The following is a 19,424-nucleotide window of genomic DNA, read 5'->3' as shown; positions in this document are numbered from 1 at the left end:
AGCTTCCACGACACAGAACAGAACAGCGCGCCACGAGAGCCTACCGCCGCTTCGTCGCCGTCTTCGACTCAGCGCGGAGGCCGCGCGGCGCGTTAGGCGCGTGGCAATATATTAGTGATTATAAGCGCGGCGAGAGTTAGAGAATGCTCTAGTCACGACTTCTATCATTTCTTTAATCAGGGCGCATGTGCACGTGAATTTTTTAGGAGTTGCAAAGTCTTTCAGCCAGAATATGGAGATGGAGTGAATGGATTTATAGCAGTATGTGACGTTAGAGAAAGAATGCAAAAAGAATGAGGAATTCCAAGAATGATGGACAACAGGAACAATACCATGGCCGGTTATGAAATAAGGGTTTCGGAGCAGGGGAGGAAGATGGAACGTGGGTGGCATCAGGAACTCAGTGGTTCAGCTCTATGCCACTGTGAGATGATTGCCATCGTGCATACCATTGCGCAAGCCAGATTAGCATCTTACATAGCGTAGCTAAATATTTAAACGTGTATAAAATGGTCAAGTAACCTACTTCGGCTAAACAGGTCAATTTTGGGTCTATACAGCTAAAATCTGCATTGCAAAAAAAAAGTTCGGCACGACGGCGGCCCTTTAGGGCTATAATTCAGCAAATACATGCAACTCATATTCACTTCCGAACGAGTGCTATTTTTTCAAACTTTTATAGCCACACAGGAAGAATTTCTCAGAATTATCGGCGTTAAAACGGTTGGTTTATGGGGCTTAACGTCCCAATGCGACTCAGGCTATGAGAGACACCGTAGTGAAGGACTCTGGAAACTTCGACCACCTGGGATTCCTTAACGTGCACTGACATAGCACAGTACACGGGCCTGTAGAATTTTGCCTCCACAGAAATTCGACCGCTGCGGCCGGGATGGAGCCCGCGTCAAAATGTATGCGATCAACTTTTATGTCTGTTCTCCAGAATTCTATTTCCGATAGCACGAGACAGATTGCAAAACTTATCAACTGCAAACAAGCAACCTGTAGCAGTACCTATCTAAGAGATTTATAGCAAAATTTTGCGTTGAATGTAATTACTGCGCAATCAGTGATAAAAACTCTGGGACGAAGTGCTGCAATGTATTTGTAATGTCGTTTCATTGCTATCTAACATTTTTGCAACCTTAACAAGGATTGTATATTATTGTTCCGTGCTTCCTTGTCAGTACATTAACTCCCTTTTCTTCGTTTCTCTCTATTTCGCTTCCAGTGGGGGGTATCGACCAGTACTTGGATTCGAGCAACGAATACTGGCAAAATGTAAATGACGCCGACAGCGCCGTTCGCCAGGTGACTTATAGAGCATGGTACAAACACGCCGACTGGTACCTCGGCATGTGGGGATGCACCTATTTGCGGCTCCTGTGAGTTTGCCACTTCCTCTACGACCGCTTGCTCGCGTTGGCCTGCGCTACGGGCCTGCGTATGTGCTTTCGCCGACTACAGGAAGACTCCCGACACCTGGTGTCCTTTAAAACCATTAGAACTGTTCGTGCTTCTCGTTAATGCAGGCGATCGCTTTCAGGAGCAGCTAACATTACCATGAATAACGGAGGAGACGTTCTAGACCACTTGACATCCATCACATGACTGTCACGTTCAAAAATAGCACGATGGAATCGCCAGCGGCGTAACAACAAATGACATCCAGCTAGCATTAAAATTCCCAAAAACATCTTTACCACCACCTCAGGATGTCCATAACAGTTCCAGTGCACCTTGGGCAGTGCCCGAGGGTGTGCAGAACAGCAGGTGATGGGCAGCAAGTCTTAGCAGCACAGGCTGGGCACTGTCCCTGTAATGCGGCGTTTTACGATAAAGCGGTATCTGAGACTTTCCTCAAGACAGGGGCGAAACTTTAACCGCTATCTCGTGACAACTCTCAAGTGTCTCCCACTACCCTCGTCGCCTTCTTTAGAGTCGGAGCTCACCATTGATACCGTGACCACCCCCGCATGGACTCCAAGTGTTTCTTAGAACGTTTCCCTTCATCCTGTGAGAGGCGCAGTCGTAAAAAAACGCAGCAGGCAGCCAAGGGGGCCAGCCCTCGAACACGCGGTGAATTAAGAGCGAGAACATGCGCACGAGATATCTATATATGTACACACTCAATTAGCATTAAAACTCTCAAAAACGTCTTTAGGACGTCTTCAGGTCGTCGATAAGAGTTAAAGCGCACATTGGGCAGTGACCGAGTGGGTGCAGTACAGAAGTTGATGGTCAGCTAGTCTTTTGTGTGTGTATATATATATATATATATATATATATATATATATATATATATATATATATAAGGGATAACAAAATCTTCAAGGCAACTGATTAAAGATATAATAAGTTGGGGAAGTCACATTGAAAAACTTAACAGATTTATTCAACGTTTCGACCAGGGACTGGTCTTTTTCAAGAATGATCATACAGTGCATGGAAGGGTCTTCTTATAGCAGTGAACATGGCACACACAGGGCTTGAAAAAGAAAAATGAGAAAAAATCAGGAAGACAGCCGAGACACGAAAAGTTGCGCCAGCAAAGGCGCCGCCGTGAAAGAGGTGAAAGAGGGTGGTGGGCCTGGGCGGGCACGCGACTAGTTAAGGGGGAAAAAAAAGAGCGTAGGGGTGGTTAACAAAAGAAGGCAAGTGCCTGCCAATTGTGTGCGTAAGTATCGCCTCTAGCCACCTCTGTGTGGCCCCGCGCGACTCCAGAAGAAAGCACGAGAACGCACAGGTTGCGGTTGAGCTAAGTGTCTCCACGGGTGGCACGCGGACCCCCAAAACCAGATGAGGTTGCATATGAAGACCATATGGAAAGCTCCTTCTTTACAGAAGTAGAAAAAAAGAATAAGTAAAGACAAAAAATGGCACTGCGATGGCCGAAGGAAGCAAAACCACTTGGGGGTCGCACGTGAGAACCACATGGATAGGCTCCTTCTTTACAGGAGTGGGAAAAAAAAGTATAAATAAAGCAGAAAATGGCACTGCGATGGCCGAAAGGAACAAAAACACACACACGCAGAGGCGACATGAATACACAAAATATACACAAAATTGTGTCACTTTTGTAGCATTCTTTAGCAGAGGATATGTGGGGAAATGCGTAAAAGCCCACAAATTATGTTAAAGGCAGCGCCAGAGTGTTAGAAAGTGTACCAAAAAGGCAAATTTCATTACAGGAAACACCGCTTAGGAATAACACAACAACAATATTAGAATAAATACAAATGGCACGCGAGATAATACAGGCGCCCAAAATAATAGAGTTCAAGAGTGTGAAAAATTGTCCCAAGAAACAAAGTTTACCCAAACACCGTGATCAGCACCAACAAAATGATAATAATGCTGTGAATACACATGAGACGAGCGTCACAGAATTCGTGCTTAACCACAACAAAAATAATGTCAGTACCTCGACTAGAAATGAAAGTGTTAAATACGCAACAAATCGTTATGCAACTGTTATCATAGTAGAATTAAGAAACAATATTTTCGATGCAAAAGAGCTCACAAGGAAAAGAAAAACAAACAAACAAAACATTGCAGGAAGATTTAGCCAGAAAGGCAGGAGAGTTTGCCAGGGCTTTCATTAATGCCAGCAGACAAGGTGTTAAATTTAAATATTAGATATGATTCACAGGCTTCCCTGTCGTAATGTGTCTGGAAGCCAGATTGGAGTATGGTGGCCTTGAAATTTCCAAATGAATGGCCTTTTGTCGTTACGTGTCTTGAAATAGGCAGATCTGGCAGTGATCTTATGTGTGCTCTGTGGTTATTTATTCTCAATCGGAAAGGAGTTTCAGTTTGCCCGATATACTGAGCACGGCACACACCGCACTCGAGGAGGTAGACTACGTTGCTGGTGTCACAGTTGAAATCTCCTCGAATTTTGAATGAGAAAGACGACGCTGTGCTGCGAGCTTCTGTGACCTTATTCATCATTGGACAAAGTTTACAGCGCGGTTTATTGCAAGGTGTGCACCCTGAGACTTCACCGTTGTCTAGTTTCGAGGAGGTTACGGCATCTTTGATATTTCTTGCCCTCCGATATACGACACGGGGTGGTTCGGGAAGCAAGCGCTTCATTTTGTCGCTCTGAAGGAGAATGTTGTGATGCTTTCTGAGAATAGCGTTAACATTCGGTGCTGTTGGAGAGTATGTTAATATCAGATTAGTTGGGTAGTTCGTCTGCGCAGTCTTGGTGTTATTTAGCATTGTACGGCGGTCTTGTACTGCAGCTTTTTCCAAGGCATCGTCGATGATAGGCTTCGGGTAGCGCTGTCGGACCAAATCCTTGCGGAGTGTCTCACACTTAGAAGCGAAGTCCTCTTCACGGGAGCAAATGCGTTTAAATCTGAGAGCCTGGCTATATGGTATTCCTTTCTTGCAATGATTTACGTGGCTACTTTTAAAATGCAAGTATTGGTGCCTGTCCGTTGGCTTCCTAAACACGGAGGTGACAAGCTTGTTTTGCGAGATCTGAAGTTTGACATCCAGAAAGCTGATCGTAGTGGTTGAGTAGGTGTGGGAAAAAGAGATGCTTCTGTGAGCATTATTAAAGTTAGCGATGAATTTGAGTAGCTCTTCTTCACCATGGCACCATATAAGAAATATGTCATCTATAAACCTTCTATAAAAAAGGGGTCTTAAAGGGCCTGTGCCCACCCCAGCGCAGCAGACAGTCTCTACCTCTCTTTGAGCGAGCCTCCTCTCCTTCCATTCCCTCCTCGAAATTCTTCTCTCCCGCTCTTCGTCGAGTAGGCTCGGCAAGGCAAAATCACCCCTTCTTTCTCCGGTGTAAGCCGGAGGCGTGGTGAATGTGGAGTGCGTCACAGGGCGACGTCATGGCCCCGCCTTCAATAGAATTCTTTTCTTGGTTTTTGCATTTTCTCCGCACACTGAACGATCGAGAGGCGCGATCGGCTCGACCACCTAGACTTGTTAGCGAGCGCATCCTTTCATACATCTGTTTGTCATTCCCAGTTAACGAGCCACCTTTTCATTTTCTTTTAGGCCTCCCCGCCGTTTCACGAGCGGAGGGGCGGAAGTCGGTTGTGTTCGAAACACACGGCGAAGAGCGGACCCGGCAACCGCCCGTTTGCTTTTCTCCATGCGTGTTTGTGTTCTGTGTGTTTGTGTCTTTTCTCCGCTCCAAAGCATATGTCATTCATTGGAGCCAAGGCGTACGCAAGATGCACGAAAGATAAGCGGTGTGTGTGCGGAGCAGTCAAGTGGGCGAGCGAGGGAAAGGCTCTGCTGCACTACTAATTAAAACCTTGTTTTGGGGGGCTCGCATAGAAGAAAAGAAACTGAGAAGGGAGCGCGCACGCAGAGCGTCTCGTGTCGTGATCACGGCGGGGGGGGGGGGAGGGGGGGGCGAAATAACCCCCTCAGTTTTACTATTTTTTTACTTTTTATGGCTAGGGTTCAAGGCTGTCGCCGCACGCTCCCTCCGCAGTTTTTTTTTCTGTTCCTTCATGCGGGTTTGTAGGCATGAGCCAGAACAGAAGGCGCTGCGGAAAGCCTTGTGCAGACGACGCGACGCCAAGGCTACGCCCAACCTTCTCCCGTCAGTCAGAACGATGCACCAATGGAGTGCCTTTAGCGAAAGTAGCCCCCCTTGACGTCAGCGGGGAGCAGAGTAGTGGGCCGGGCCCGTTTTTGAAGGAAGGAAAGAACGAATGGGCTTTGATTTGAATTTTCGCAGCTTTTCGGGGCGCGCATGGCTCTAGTATTTTGCAGAGGTTATCTTCGATGCCTCATCTATGCAGTGGGCTTGTTTTTCAAAAATGTCCGGACCCTGGTCAGTGGCCCTTTAAGAGACAGCTCTCTAGGTATTCAGTTTCCAGAATGCCCATAAATATATTGGCATAATTAGGACCTAATTTTGTCCCCATAGATGTGCCACTAATTTGCACATAGTGGTCGCCATCAAATTCAAAGTTATTATATTTCCAGAACCAAATGCAGAAGTCTTTCGAGGGTCGTGCCATCCACTGCCCTATTGAAAAAACTCTGCGTGAGTTTGCACGAGAACAAAGATTTTTGTACGATCACGTTCATTTTGCACACGAATGCGCAGAAATTGTGCGTTACCTGTACGCATTCTGTGCGTCCTGTGTGTACATATGCGCGTACTGTGTGCTGATAGACGTTCACGCACTCTCTTTGCGTGTAAAAAATCGTGGACTCTCGTGGAGAACTCTCTGTACGTGGACATCTGCGTGCTGAGAGGGGCTTGCCGAAGCTGTGCGTGCTTATGTGCATACTGAGCAAGCTCAGTGAGGCTGCGTGTGGCCATGTGTGCGTTTGCTTGCTTAGTAGCAACTTGTCGAGACTGTAAAGGCCCATTTAGGGTGAAAGCAAACAAAGTTCGAGCATTCAGTTAATGATTACTTCTCAATAATGAGCAATAAGCTCACGTTTTGCTGTTTTATAATTTTCGTCTTGGCGTAAGTACCCATTAATCATTTTCAACTTCAGCAAACAAATAACCAAAAAATTATCTTTTAGTGCAAAATGGTTCCCTTCGATACTGCAGGGACCTGTACATGACAACATGCACACTGAGCAAGAACTTGTCAACATTGCAAGTTCATTGTAAAATAATGTAAAAAACAAGCTGCTAATGACTCTTACAGCATCCTTCAGTTCTTCCTTTAACCAATTCTGAAAGTTACAGATATCTTATAGATGCATGATGAAAGCCATCCAGAGCACTTATGTTGTTGGCCGTCATGCAGACAGCCATATTTCGAAATCAGAAGCAACACAACCATTTGTTGCTTGCACTCGAAAGGAGTCAATCAATGGAATAACTCTGAAAGGGCAACAGTGTTTGTTAGGTGCAACAAACAAGCTTGGGGATATAATCAGGTTCAATCAAACATGACGTGCAGAAAGCGAATTGTGAGCTGTAACAGGAATGTTATGAGGCAATTTCCAAAACCATTTCCAAAGCAATTTCCAAAGTCATTAGCATAAATTTACATACACGTAAAAAGGCCATGTAAGCCTACACGAAAAGACAGTTTTGAATTCACAGTTGGTGTCAAAAGTTCAGAAATTAGTGCCCTCTTTCAATTTCAGTGACAAATCACAGATCGATTAATTAATTCCCAGTATGGCTCCAGAACAAATCCAATGAATCTCAAATGTGCGAAGTATATATACCACACATGTTGCCTGATTAGCACCAGCATTGCATGATGAATGACGAAGTATCACACTCTTCATTCTTCTTCAATCTGTTTTGAAATTTGCACTACCACAAAGACCATCTGGATGGACTATGATTCCATCATATTGCTGAGAGCACATTCGGAGACCAAGAGCAACACAACAGTGTGCTGCGCATGAGTGGATATAATGCACTGGGACAACTGTGCACAGTAAGGAACGCTTGTAAGGCGTCAGGTATTTGCTTGGGGAATGTAATCAAGTTCAGTCATGTTCCATGTGTAGAAAGGAAGATAAAAGTTGTAGCAGAACTATGAAATCCAACATCCAATACTGAACTTCCCCAGGTGATCTACACACACATAAAAAGCACGAAAGGATAAGCTCAGCGGTACTGTTAAGTTTGATGCCCTTTGAGGTTTGACTTGCGCGTCTGTATGCAACCATCAGATACCATCTTGAAGTTACCAGAATGCCCAAAACAACTTTGTTGAACTGTTCTACTCTAAACTGAAATACTTTTCCTTAAAACATTTTTTTTTTGCGACATGCTGTGTAGCTAATTATAAAATAAAGAAAAGAAGCTGATAAAATTTTCTCATCTCAAACGTACTGATAAGTACACAAATCTGAGTGCTTTCAAGAGAGGTGACGCACCCGGTATTCAGTGTCCAGAAGCATACATAATGCTGCAGAATCCTATAGCAAGAACATTTCTTTTAGTTGACAGATGGCTATGTCTGGTTACAAAGTCAATACCATGTAAGGCGCATATCCTAACCTGCAATTACATGAAGCTGCACGTGCTTCATAGGCTGTAACTCCGCCAATAACTGCTACATATTTCCCACCTCTAGCACGAGTGCGGAATCAATATACAGCATGGAAACAGCAGTTTTGTTGCTTTAGCTTCTTTACTATGCTGTTTAGGAAAGAGACGAGTTGAAATATTTGCATGGGCAGTTCTCGATTGAAGTAACGTAAAAAACATCCGCACTCCTTTCTGCTGAAGCGACTGGTGGACCACTTTTGCATGTCGCATCTCGTATGACTTGCTAAGGGTCCAGCTGACACACGCACTTCGTCAAACCTTCACACAAAACACTCTTCGCTTTTGCTATAAGCTCCGGCCACAGGCAGTAAGTGTCCCGTCACCGTTCACATCGCAAAAGAAGGCAGCGCTCGCAGGCGGTCAGTTTGAGCTGACAGCGATAGGCGTTGCAGGCACACCGCCGAATAAGTTTCCAAGGAAGCCACACTGTAGAAGGGCGCCGTGTTGTAATCGAAACACACCACAGAAACAATGGCCACTGTCGCTGCTTATGAGCCAGGCATTTTTGCAACGAAGTTAGCAGTGCAATAGGCCGAAAGGTGCGACTCATCAAACGACGGCACCGCACTGCTGACCTCATTATCGTTGTCGACCAGACATCCATAACACATATGCCCCGACGGATCGCTTAATTGGGAGCTGCTACCACTCTTGGATGAGAGCGCGCCCACCGGCAGCACACACCGGTAATCCTTCTTCTTTTGCGATTCCAGCACAGTAACAGCGGCGCGCAAGAACGCCCAGCAGCAGCACAAGAAAACAAGCGAAGCTCACGGCGGTGATCTCAGAAACCATGCAGCATGTCGGATAGGCTTTGGATTTGACGCGCTAGACCATGCCCACTCACGCACGCACGCACGCACGCACGAATGTACCGACACGCATATTAATGCGTCCATGCGTCACAAATTTCTCAAGTTTTTAATGCTAATATGTGCACAAGAACTTAATTATTTTTGTAACGAAAGTTTCATTTGGTTTTAGTCCTTTGCTATCGCACTGCCCAAAAGCATAGAGCCCGAAAGAGACGACCTGGAGGAATGCCTGGAGGCGATGCCTTTCTAAACGGGCCGAAGGAAGCCGGAACTGGCCGAAGCGCTAGCCAACGAACGCAGCGTCTGGGGAGGGACAGCATGGCGGTCAGCGTTACTACGTTTGTCGTGGTCCTTTGTGGTGCCGAGGGCATGAACCATCGCTGGAATGAGCATTTGTCACTCTTCCGATATGTGATGTGCCGACAGCAGTGAAATTCGCTGGTGCGATGTACGAAAACGTGGTAAGGTGCTGAGTAAACCTGTGTTTATAGCGGGCTCAGCGGGCTCGACGGATAGCGCGTCGTCCTTTGCGCGCCTTCACTGGAAACGCTATGCTGACGGTGGGGCTCATTTCCTCCATGGCGCAGCAGCTGGTGGGAGACCACTACCCGGGTGACATCTCGCATCTTGGGGGTAAGTTAATTTTCTTCGAACCTGTTCATTATTTCAAAGCCTTTGCGCACAACTGGCCACGTCAACACAGCTAGTACAGAGACGCGAAGACGCAGTGTCTATCGCGGCAGCACGCAGCGCTGAAAGGTTGTTTGCTGGCGGCACACGGGCATGAATGCGCGTGTAGTGTCAGTGGTCACACGGTCATGGTCATTATGCCATGCAAATATGCACAGCTGATCCGATCGCGGGGTGCACGATATCGGCGCCGTACTGCCGCCGTACTGCCATTCATCTCTCGCCGAGAATGGAATATGTGCCCACCAATAGTTCTTCGGCCCGGGCTTTACATTCTCGCCGCATGTTACGCTGTAATTGAAGTAACAGCGCTCGAGCAGTTTAACTACGTAGACTGCGATTCAGCTGTATGCGTTAGGATTGAGCTTCCTCCTCTTTCACTTGTATTTCACTTGTACTTTTATAAATTGTGTATTTAAGGTACGAAGCTGCATATGATCCAGCTGCGTTCGTACTTATAGTCGATCCTTGAATAGCAGAACGGTGAGATAAAAACAAATTGCTCTGAAGTTTTCCGCTTCTATTTTGGCATTCGCTTTTTAATACTTTGGCTCGGAGCTGAAATGGTACAAACAACTGCAAAATGCACACAGGTGCCCTAGCTCCATTTGCCCTAAATCCCGAAGTTGCAGTGAAATTTAAGGGTAATTGAGCCTTTAATAGGTATGAAGAATAAACTTGATTGTTTCATGATTATAACCAATGGCGCAAATAAATCTGACTTTGACTTAAATATGCTGAGGTACCTCTCCAATACTTTATTTGATGTTAAAGGAAAAAGTGTGGTTTTTCTGCAATTGGCACTATTAATTCATCATACCTGTGAGAATGTGAAATCAGTGCTAATCATGCCAGATTTCAAATTGAGGGACGCATGCAGAATTTGAAGCAAACCAGCCTTCTACTGAAAATATCGTTCTGCTGTGGGTCTGTTCTTTTGAATGGTGGCATGTATTGTAGAAACGATGCTGGATATCGATATGCAAGTGATGTCTCGTCTGAGGCTAGCTTGTGAATGACTGCCGTGGTTATGAATTTCTTGTTGCCTGGCCCACTTCGAAATGTGGTTAAACAGTTATGTTCCATTCTGCGACCGGCTCCTTTTTGTGCCTTGCACTTTGCCTTACATGCTTGATTCTAGTCCATTTTTTGCACTGTGCTGCTGTTAAATGTGTCTTTTTACCTTGCAGCAATCTCCACATAGCTTTACCAGCAATGCCTCTTCCAAGCTCTCCAGTATGGCTGTGCCAGCCTTTCACTTGGTGCTAGGATGCCCAGCAAGCAAGCAGGCTTTTGAGGTAAGCACTGAAGACATCTTCCGACACAAGTAGCTTTTATTTTCCTAGTCCACTGCTACTTGTGTGACCCCTCGTTATGTTGATTTTCGCAAGTTAGGTTGCCTATTAAGGGCTCTCTTTTGTTTTTCACCTGCTGCTGTGGCCTACTGCATTGGTGTTCGGCTACTGAGCCCAAAGACGCGGGATTGAATTGTGGTGGCTTCGTTTCGACAAGGCGAAATGCATATTTGCTCGTGTGTTATGCAATGTCAGTGCATGTTAAAGAATCTTTGGTGGTCGAAATTTATGCACTCTATGAATGGAGCTATTGTTCAACTTTGAGGCATTAAAGGGACACTGATGGCAAGCTGAAGTTGACCTGTGATGATGAAGTTCTGCATCCTAACCACAAAGACGACACTTTTTCTGAAAGTGGAGCTTTATAAGCCAGAGAAAGCAAAACATACAATTTTCATCAGCACCGGCTGATTTCGGAAGTAAATTGCGATGCGCTGACTCCGGTTTTTTTTGGCACAGATTCCAGAGGCTAGGCTGAACTGCCATTCACCTCAGAACGGTTATCATGGAGTCCTTTGTGTAGACTTCATGAGTTCAAATCGAGTGGCGGGAAAATTTTTAAATGTAATTTTTGCGCCAATCATTGTGTTGATGGCCTTTGCGCTGCTGTTAAAACCGGGATAGCAGTATGGTATCCCATAAAACTAGGTTCAGGACTTGCAGGAAGTGGTTTATCACATTCCGCTAGCTTGTGCAAGAAACTACTTCAGGGATATGTGCAGGTGTCTTTAATGTGTTCCTGAGTGAGCACTAACTTGTTAGGGGGAAGGCAGCTTCTAATCTGGCACTACAGTGCCAATGTCGTGAGTGTAAATCATAAGATGACCCATCAGTGTGTACGCCTGATTTCTGTGACACTTCAGTGGTGTATAGAAGTGGTAAACAAATCTGTAAGGTATTTGATGCATATCTCCAAGGCAACGGTTGTATGAGTAGCGAAGCCATTAGTCAATCTTCAACGGAAAGAATTTTCTCTTTTAGATGACGTGCTTGTATATCAGTGACTGTTATTTGTTGTCCTGCCTTTCGCTGGTGTGGGTCATGTGTGGCGCATCTTCATGCGAGCCTTCTTTTCCTTCACAAAAAATTCAATTGATAGTCCAACCTGTTTTCTTCTTTTTTCCTGTGTTGCATCTTTTGGCTGGTTTTAAATCTGTAACTGAGCTCAGACCGTGATAATTACAGCCGGTAAACAGAGCTACTGAATGTGAGCTTGGCATACATGCGTACTGTATGTGTGAAAGTGCACTTTACAATATTCAGAAATGCTTGATAGCCTTACAAGAATCTAAAATTTTGTTGGAATTCCTATTTGTTCTCTGTTCAAGTGTCAAGAGTTTTTCCGCTTCATCGTGTAATTAGAGCCACTTTGGTACTTAAGCTGAAATCTTTTCTTTAGCCTGCATGTTTCTCACTTTTGGGACAGAAACTTGGAGGCTAATGAAGAGAGTTCAGCTTAAAAGAGTATAGACACCTAATCTTGGTGGCATGTTTTCTTCTCTATAATGGTGCGGAAGACACTACTATGCATGAATCACCATCTGGTATTCGCGTGAGACCGCTAAATAATTTATAATCAACTTTTTCTGCCATCCTGTTTCGGTGAACAATTTGACTATGGCTATGACATCAAAGAGAGGTTATAGGTCATGTGAGGCGTGGGAAAACTGCACTTATAATCGCTGCTTCGTCATTTTAATTTGCTACAGCGCTGACGCCAGCATTCCTTAAGAGCCAGAAGTACCAATTGTATTGCAGTTTTTCATGCCTCACGTGACCAATAACCTCGCTTTGACGTCACAGCCATCATTCAGCTGTTGAAACCGAAACAAATACAGCAGGAGAAAGAAATTTGATTATAAATTATTTAGCGGTCATAGGAGGATGCCATGTGGTAATCCGTGTATAATACTTTATGCCTTATTACAAAGAAAAAAACACGTGCCAAACGATAAGGACAGCAAAGTGAGCTATGGAAAGAAAAATGATAAGTCTAACATTAAGAGACCAAAAGGGGGCGGAGTGGGTGAGGGAACAAACGCGGGTTAATAACATGCTACTTGAAATTAAGAGGAAGAAACGGGCCTGTGCGGGGCTTGTAATGGGAAGACAACATAACCGCTGGTCCTTAAGGGTAATGGAGTGGATTCCAAGAGAAGTCAAGCGTAGCAGGGGGCGGCAGAAAGTTAGATGGGCGGATGAGATTAAGAAGTTTGCGGGGATATGGTGGCCACACCTAGCAAAGGACAGGGTTAATGTGGAGACATGGGTGAGTCCTTTGCCCTGCAGTGGGCCTAGTCAGGCTGATGATGATGGTATGTGTCACACCTGCTGCTTCGTGCTATCAGCTGGCCCATGCTTGGCCGACCAGACTAGCCAAATTTGTGATGTGGGTTTTCTATTGCACCTGCATTTGTGTACACAGAGGACTTGAATGGTAGCAGGCGATGCTGTGCATGTGTTCACGCCACAGCACACATGACCCACACTGAAAGCTTCTCTGCCTTTAGTAAGACAGCTGCATCAGTCTGGGGCATAACGTATCCCAGTGCTAGAGTATGAGTAAATTGCTCTGGAATTTTAATCTGGTATCAGGTAGCATAGCGCAAAAGAAGGCTAGCGCGGCTGCCTATATTCTCTTGGGCAGCTGTGTTGGATTTTCAGTGCCTGTTAGTGTAATCCGTGAAAGTTCACTGTAACCCATTCGTTTCGATGTAAATTAGGAAGTCCTTAGAGCCCTGTACTTTTTAATTATAATAACAAGGTAATGCAGTAATTCAATTGTACCTGTTCTCTTTCAACACAGTAAAGTGCTGCTGGGTCGAGATCACAGTTTTACTTTGTAGGTGTGCTCAGGCTGTGATCATCATCATCAGCAGCAGCAGCAGCAGCCTGACTACACCCACTGCAGGGCAAAGGCCTCTCCCAAGTCTCTCCAATTAACCCTGTCCTTTGCCACTTGCGGCCACTGTATCCCCACAAACTTCTTAATCTCATCCACCCACCATTTTTTCCTTTGTGTGTGTCTTTTTCGCCATTCTGAAATTCAATCACACAAATGGATTGATGCATGTAGTGTCAGGTGCGTAATGTGATACCACCAGCTCACCCCAAGCTGTGCTCAGATTTGCCTCATTGCTGCAGGAGCAAGAAGGCAGGTTTGAGGCTGAGTGGTGCAAAAACATGATTTTTCAAGAATGTCTCTGTGGAAATTGCAATTAATCATGTGAATTTGCTTTCATTTTAGGAGCTGCACACAAGCTGGGCGCCTTTCCATGCTGATCATGCTGGCCAGGTACGCTTATGGTTACATTCCTAGGTTGTTTTCATAATGGCAGTTGTGGATTTCTGTGTGGTTTTAAAACATAAATTGTATAAGTATTTGGCCTGCCACAAAAGTATAGTGGTGCATTCAAGGCCAGTGTTACAAAGGGATGTTTTGATTGCTGCAAGAACTTGAAGGCCCCTGTGTGGTCACTGTGGAAGGCCCCCTCCCTACTTAGGAATTGCTATTTGGGTTACTCAGTCATTTGGCAGAGGAATAGTGTATAGAGATAAGGGATGGAAGAATGCTTCCAACTAAAGAAAAAAATCCAGCAAGCAGTCATAGAAGCAGAAGTACAAAAATGGCAAGGCTTTCTCTAGTTTACATCGAATCTTTTTCACTTAGACTTCTTATTGCATACAACGGCTGATGCTTGGCTTACACACATATTTTCTTTAGGTATGCAGTAGGTCTCACATTCTTGTATGATATGGTCACGGTGCCAAAAAATGATGGTGGTGTTAGAAAACTCGGAATATAGAGGAATTTTATTGCTGACCTTATGGAGAACTATGGTAGCTGTGCAGTCGTTATAAATATCTTCCAATATTTTCACATAACACTCTTCTACACCCTGATTCCACAATGCCTGCATGGCAGCTGTGGTTCCACCGAGTCAATTGCTGTCTGGTATTCAATGAAGGCTATAATTGGGGTTGGTTATATTCTGCCCATTTCTCTATCACCTGATTGATTGCATGAATGTGGTCTCTTGTTGAGTATCCTTTACGAAAGCCTGCCTGATCATTTGGTTGATTGAATTCGAAGGTTGTCCTGACTCTATTAGTGATTACCTTAGTAAATACCTTGTAGGCAATCGATAGTAAGCTGATCGGTCTGTAAATCTTCAAGTCCTTGACATCTTCTTTCTTATGAATTAAAATAATGTTCGCATTCTTCCAAGCTCCTGATACGCTCGTGGTCACGAGGCAAGCGTGTACAGGGTGGCTAGTTTCTCTAGCACAATCTCTCCTCCGTCCTTCAACAAATCTGCTGTTACCTGATCCTCACCAGCTGCTTTGCCCCTTTGCATTGCTCCTGAGGCTTTCTTTACTTCCTCCCTCGTTACTGGCGGGATGTCCCATTGCTATGCTCTACTGCCTCTCTCCGTAACATTCTGATTACATTCACTACTGTAGAGATTTGTGCAGAACTCTTCGGCTACTTTAACTATCTTATCCATATTGCTTATGGCATTGCCCTCTTTGTCTTTTAGCGCATACATCTGGTTTTTACCTGTGATTAGTTTTCTCTTCACTGATTTTAGGCTACCTCCATGCTTTAGAGCATGCTAGGTTTTCTCCATGTTAAACTTTCTTATGTTGGCTACCTTGCACTTATAAATAACTTCGATAGATCTCCTAGTTCTATTCTATCTCTGAAGTTAGACGTCCTCATGCTTTGGCGTTTCTTCATCAGATCTTTCGTCTCCTGAGATAGCTTGCAGGTATCCTCTCGAATGATCTGACCACCTACTTCTGCAGCACGCTCCAATGAATTTAAATATGTATTTAAAGATAACAGTTGAGGTGGGAGATTGAGCTTCGAGATTTGCACTTCAACTCGGGAGTTATGCCACTGCTACACAGAATACTTGATCGCCGTAGAGATATTTCATCGTCTGGCACCAAGCTGCTGTGGCGCCACTGTCACAGTTGATAATTTTGCTGGGAAGCTGTTGTAGCGCTCACACAGTTTTGAAAAGGTGGTATTCATTGTTTTTGTGCTATTGGCAACAGTGATAATATGCTTGCTGCAGTGTTTTGTGGCTAGCCTTCTTTTTTTTTTAGTGAAATAAGTTGTACATTTCATGTTGAGTATTCTTTGAGCGATTAAATTGCTTTGATTTTATTCCTTCGTGTATAGTTGCGAGTGCTCCATGTCTGAGTGCAAATTTCTACCACTGAAAAGCCTTCAAAATCTTAATAGATGTCCACACTGTTCTAGGGACTCAGTGGCTATTGGAAATGCCCATTTAGCTGTATTCGAGTGCCACTGAGTTAATAGCCATTTGAAAGCCTTCAAAATGCCTGTGTGACACGGTTATTAGATTTTGTGCAGGTTTGATGCTGAGCAGTCTGTGTGCTTGAGTCGGGTTTTCCAGTGTCTGTATTTCAAACCTGAAACTTTTCGAAATCATCATTAGTTCATTAATGGAAGAAGTACTCGTGCCCTTTTCTGGAATTTCCAGAAAACAGATTAACTGAATTTTTTTGCATATACTCCTACCTTTTTGCAGGTGCTGCATAGTGAGAACCTGTATCAAGACGCCAACCTGCTGGACTTGGAGAAACTGAAGAAATTGTTTAGCCACTGTGTGGCACCCATCATGAGGGATGTGGCATTAATAAAGCCAGTTAAGGTGACCTTATCTATGTCCTTTTGCAAGCATGCTACACACATGAGAACCATCCCACGAAGCACCGTTTCTGCAAAGCTTGTTATCTCACAACATGCATGCTGAATGAGGCAGTGACAGACAGATGAGGAGGCCTTAATGCAGTACATTAGCGTACCGTGTTGAGCAGTGATGTAGGAGCCTTGCAGCCATGCAAGGTATTATCGGCATCATGATGGTAACTCCATTAGACACTGTCTAGTGCTCTGTGAGCCAGACTCGGCTCTTGAACATTCTGGGACTCACCCTTGGCTCTCGGACATTCTGGAAGCCTCACCCGGCTTGCGCATATTACGCGAGGATGTCTCCTGCTGTACGAGCCTTACGTGGCTTGCGCACTTACGTGAGAGATGTCTCGCGTTTGCGAGCTTGCTCAGCTTGCGCAAATTATGTGAAATATGTCTCGCGTTCTGCGACCTCGTTCAATCGTCGCATTGTGCGTGGCAATAAACACGCAAAGATAGGCACGCAGAATTCACGCTCAATATTTTCAATAGGGTGGTCTTTCCAGCTCTGAACCTCTGTAAGCTTTAGCGACCGCCCTGATCCCATCCGAGTGGGGTATGTTGGTGTATAGGGACGCTACATCGAGGGTAACGAGTGTGCTGTTTTCTGGAATGAACAGATCAATTATGTCAGAAAGAAAATGAGTTGTGTCTTTGACAAACGAAGGAATAGTTGGTGGTATGTCTCTGATTAAGCTGTCGACAAAACTGGAAATTTTTTCCGACGCGGTTCCTATTCCGGAAATAATTGGTCGTCCTGGATTATTTTCCTTATGTATTTTTGGCAGAAGGTAGAACCTACCGGGGATGGGAGACAACGGAAGCAAAGACTTGGCGATTTTATCAGTTATTTTGTTCTCCTTTACGAGGTCTTCTAGAGTGGTTTGGACCAGATGTTTGAAATGTGAAGTTGGGTCGGAAGCTACAGGTTTGTAAAAAGATTTGTTTCTCAGCTGCCGCTCTGCCTCATTCTTGTAGTCTGTGGTATTCATGACGACAATTGCACCACCTTTGTCTGCGGGCTTTATAATTATGTCGGACCGTGTGGCGAGAGACTTCAAGGCAATTTGTTCCTTGTGTGAAAGATTTTTTCGGCAATATGAGCGCCTTTTATATTCGGACAGTATATCACTGTGCACGGCCTTTATGTAGAGATCGAGACATTTTTCGCGCTGTGGAGGTGGAGTCCAGTGCATAGTTGATGGAAGAGATGGCCCAGCGTCTTTGTTTTGAGACTTATTATCATAGTACTCTAAGAGCCTAAGGCGACGGGCAAAATTATCTAAGTCTTTGTAAAACTGGAGCTCATTTAAGTTTCCGCTGGCAGGGCAAAAGCTCAGGCCTTTCGATAGGATGCTCCGCTCTTCGTTGGATAGGTCTGAATCTGATAGATTAACTATAGAGACACCTTTCCATGCTTGTTCACCATCAGATATATGTTCACTGTTAGCAGGATCTTCGGCTATTTTTATTATTTCTCGACTCTCGGTAGGAACAGCAATACCGTCGCGGCTGAGTTTGTTTTGTTTTTTGGCAAATAATAGGCCACTTTTTTCGGCTTTGAAGTCTTCCAAAGTCAGCAGCTCGTTGTCTGTCAGAAAATTACATTCAAAAAATTCTTTTTCTTGTTGCAGAAAACGATTAAGGCAAGATTCATCATGTTCAATCACAACAGTCAAAAGCCCAATAGATGCGTCATTCAAAATCTCCCTCCATTTTGCCACGTGGCTTGGTGACAGTTCTGACATGGCTGGTTTCACATGTATCCTTAAACCTTTTGGTACAACATTATGTCTCTTGTAAGAAGTTAAAGTGCTAACGTGGTGCTGATATCTTATTCTTTTTTCAACAATTTTGCGACCCTTTAAAAACGTTCTAGAAAGTTCAGGGCTGGAAAGTTCACCTGGGAGCACACATTGGCGTCAATTTGCAGCACCCTGGCGGGTAACGTCCGAGTATGACCTGCTAAGCAGGTCGTAGCGGCGCTCCGCTGCTGGCGGCGGCGGAGGGGGAACGTCCGGAGTCGGGCATCTTGGCGTCGTATTGCTCGATGGTTCGCACGAAGCGTGGTCCAGCCACCGTGCCTGGCTCCGTGCCGAGTCTCGTAGGATTATGTGCTGCAGATGGCCCGCAATTAGGGCGACGCCTTCAAAACTCGGATGAAGGCCGTCCGCAGCAAGAACCCGGCCAGTCGGAATCCATTGGAGCCCATGGTCGATATGCCTTCATCCGACGGCCTTCATCCGAGTTTTGAAGGCGTCGCCCTAATTGCGGGCCATCTGCAGCACATAATCATACGAGACTCGGCACGGAGCCAGGTACGGTGGCTGGACCACGCTTCGTGCGAACCATCGAGCAATACGACGCCAAGATGCCCGACTCCGGACGTTCCCCCTCCGCCGCCGCCAGCAGCGGAGCGCCGCTACGACCTGCGTAGCAGGTCATACTCGGACGTTACCCGCCAGGGTGCTGCAAATTGACGCCATTGTGTGCTCCCAGGGGAACTTTCCAGCTCTGAACTTTCTAGAACGTTTTTAAAGGGTCGCAAAATTGTTGAAAAAAGAATAAGATATCAGCACCACGTTAGCACTTTAACTTCTTACAAGAGACATAATGTTGTACCAAAGGGTTTAAGGATATATGTGAAACCAGCCGTGTCAGAACTGTCACCAAGCCACGTGGCAAAATGGAGGGAGATTTTGATTGACGCATCTATTGGGCTTTTGACTGTTGTGATTGAACATGATGAATCTTGCCTTAATCGTTTGCTGCAACAAGAAAAATAATTTTTTGAATGTAATTTTCTGACAGAC

The 19,424-nt window shown here is 45.0% G+C and overlaps 1 protein-coding gene across 2 annotated transcripts; it reads left to right on the top strand.

Moving 5' to 3' along the window:
* Nucleotides 1–8,497: 8,497 nt before the first annotated feature.
* LOC149347627 (uncharacterized) lies at nt 8,498–17,017 on the top strand. Of its 2 annotated transcripts, XM_089587219.1 has the most exons (4): nt 8,498–9,471; nt 10,719–10,826; nt 14,131–14,178; nt 16,448–17,017. In XM_089587219.1, the coding sequence occupies exons 2-4, from the start codon at nt 10,767–10,769 to the stop codon at nt 16,670–16,672; spliced, it is 333 nt and encodes a 110-aa protein (XP_089443345.1). In that variant the 5' UTR covers nt 8,498–9,471; nt 10,719–10,766; the 3' UTR covers nt 16,673–17,017. The 2 variants fall into 2 exon arrangements, with proteins under 2 accessions (XP_089443345.1, XP_089443344.1); XM_089587218.1 differs by lacking the exon at nt 8,498–9,471 and having other exon boundaries at nt 10,652–10,826.
* The last annotated feature ends 2,407 nt before the right edge of the window (nt 17,018–19,424 follow it).

This window comes from Amblyomma mixtum, chromosome 4 (assembly GCF_055824585.1).
Source record: "Amblyomma mixtum isolate Tamu chromosome 4, ASM5582458v1, whole genome shotgun sequence".
NCBI classification, from domain to species: Eukaryota; Metazoa; Arthropoda; class Arachnida; order Ixodida; family Ixodidae; genus Amblyomma; species Amblyomma mixtum.
The sequence above is the reverse complement of the archived record's forward strand: the minus strand, read 5'-3'. Positions and strand labels throughout refer to the sequence as shown.

Bases quoted from the DNA above. Each gene is read 5' to 3' on its own strand.
- LOC149347627 (XM_089587218.1), top strand. From the start codon at position 10,698: ATGTGTCTTTTTACCTTGCAGCAATCTCCACATAGCTTTACCAGCAAT. The intron at 10,827-14,130 runs GTAAGCACTGAA...CTTTCATTTTAG, and splicing joins CAAGCAAGCAGGCTTTTGAG to GAGCTGCACACAAGCTGGGC. The intron at 14,179-16,447 runs GTACGCTTATGG...ACCTTTTTGCAG, and splicing joins ATGCTGATCATGCTGGCCAG to GTGCTGCATAGTGAGAACCT.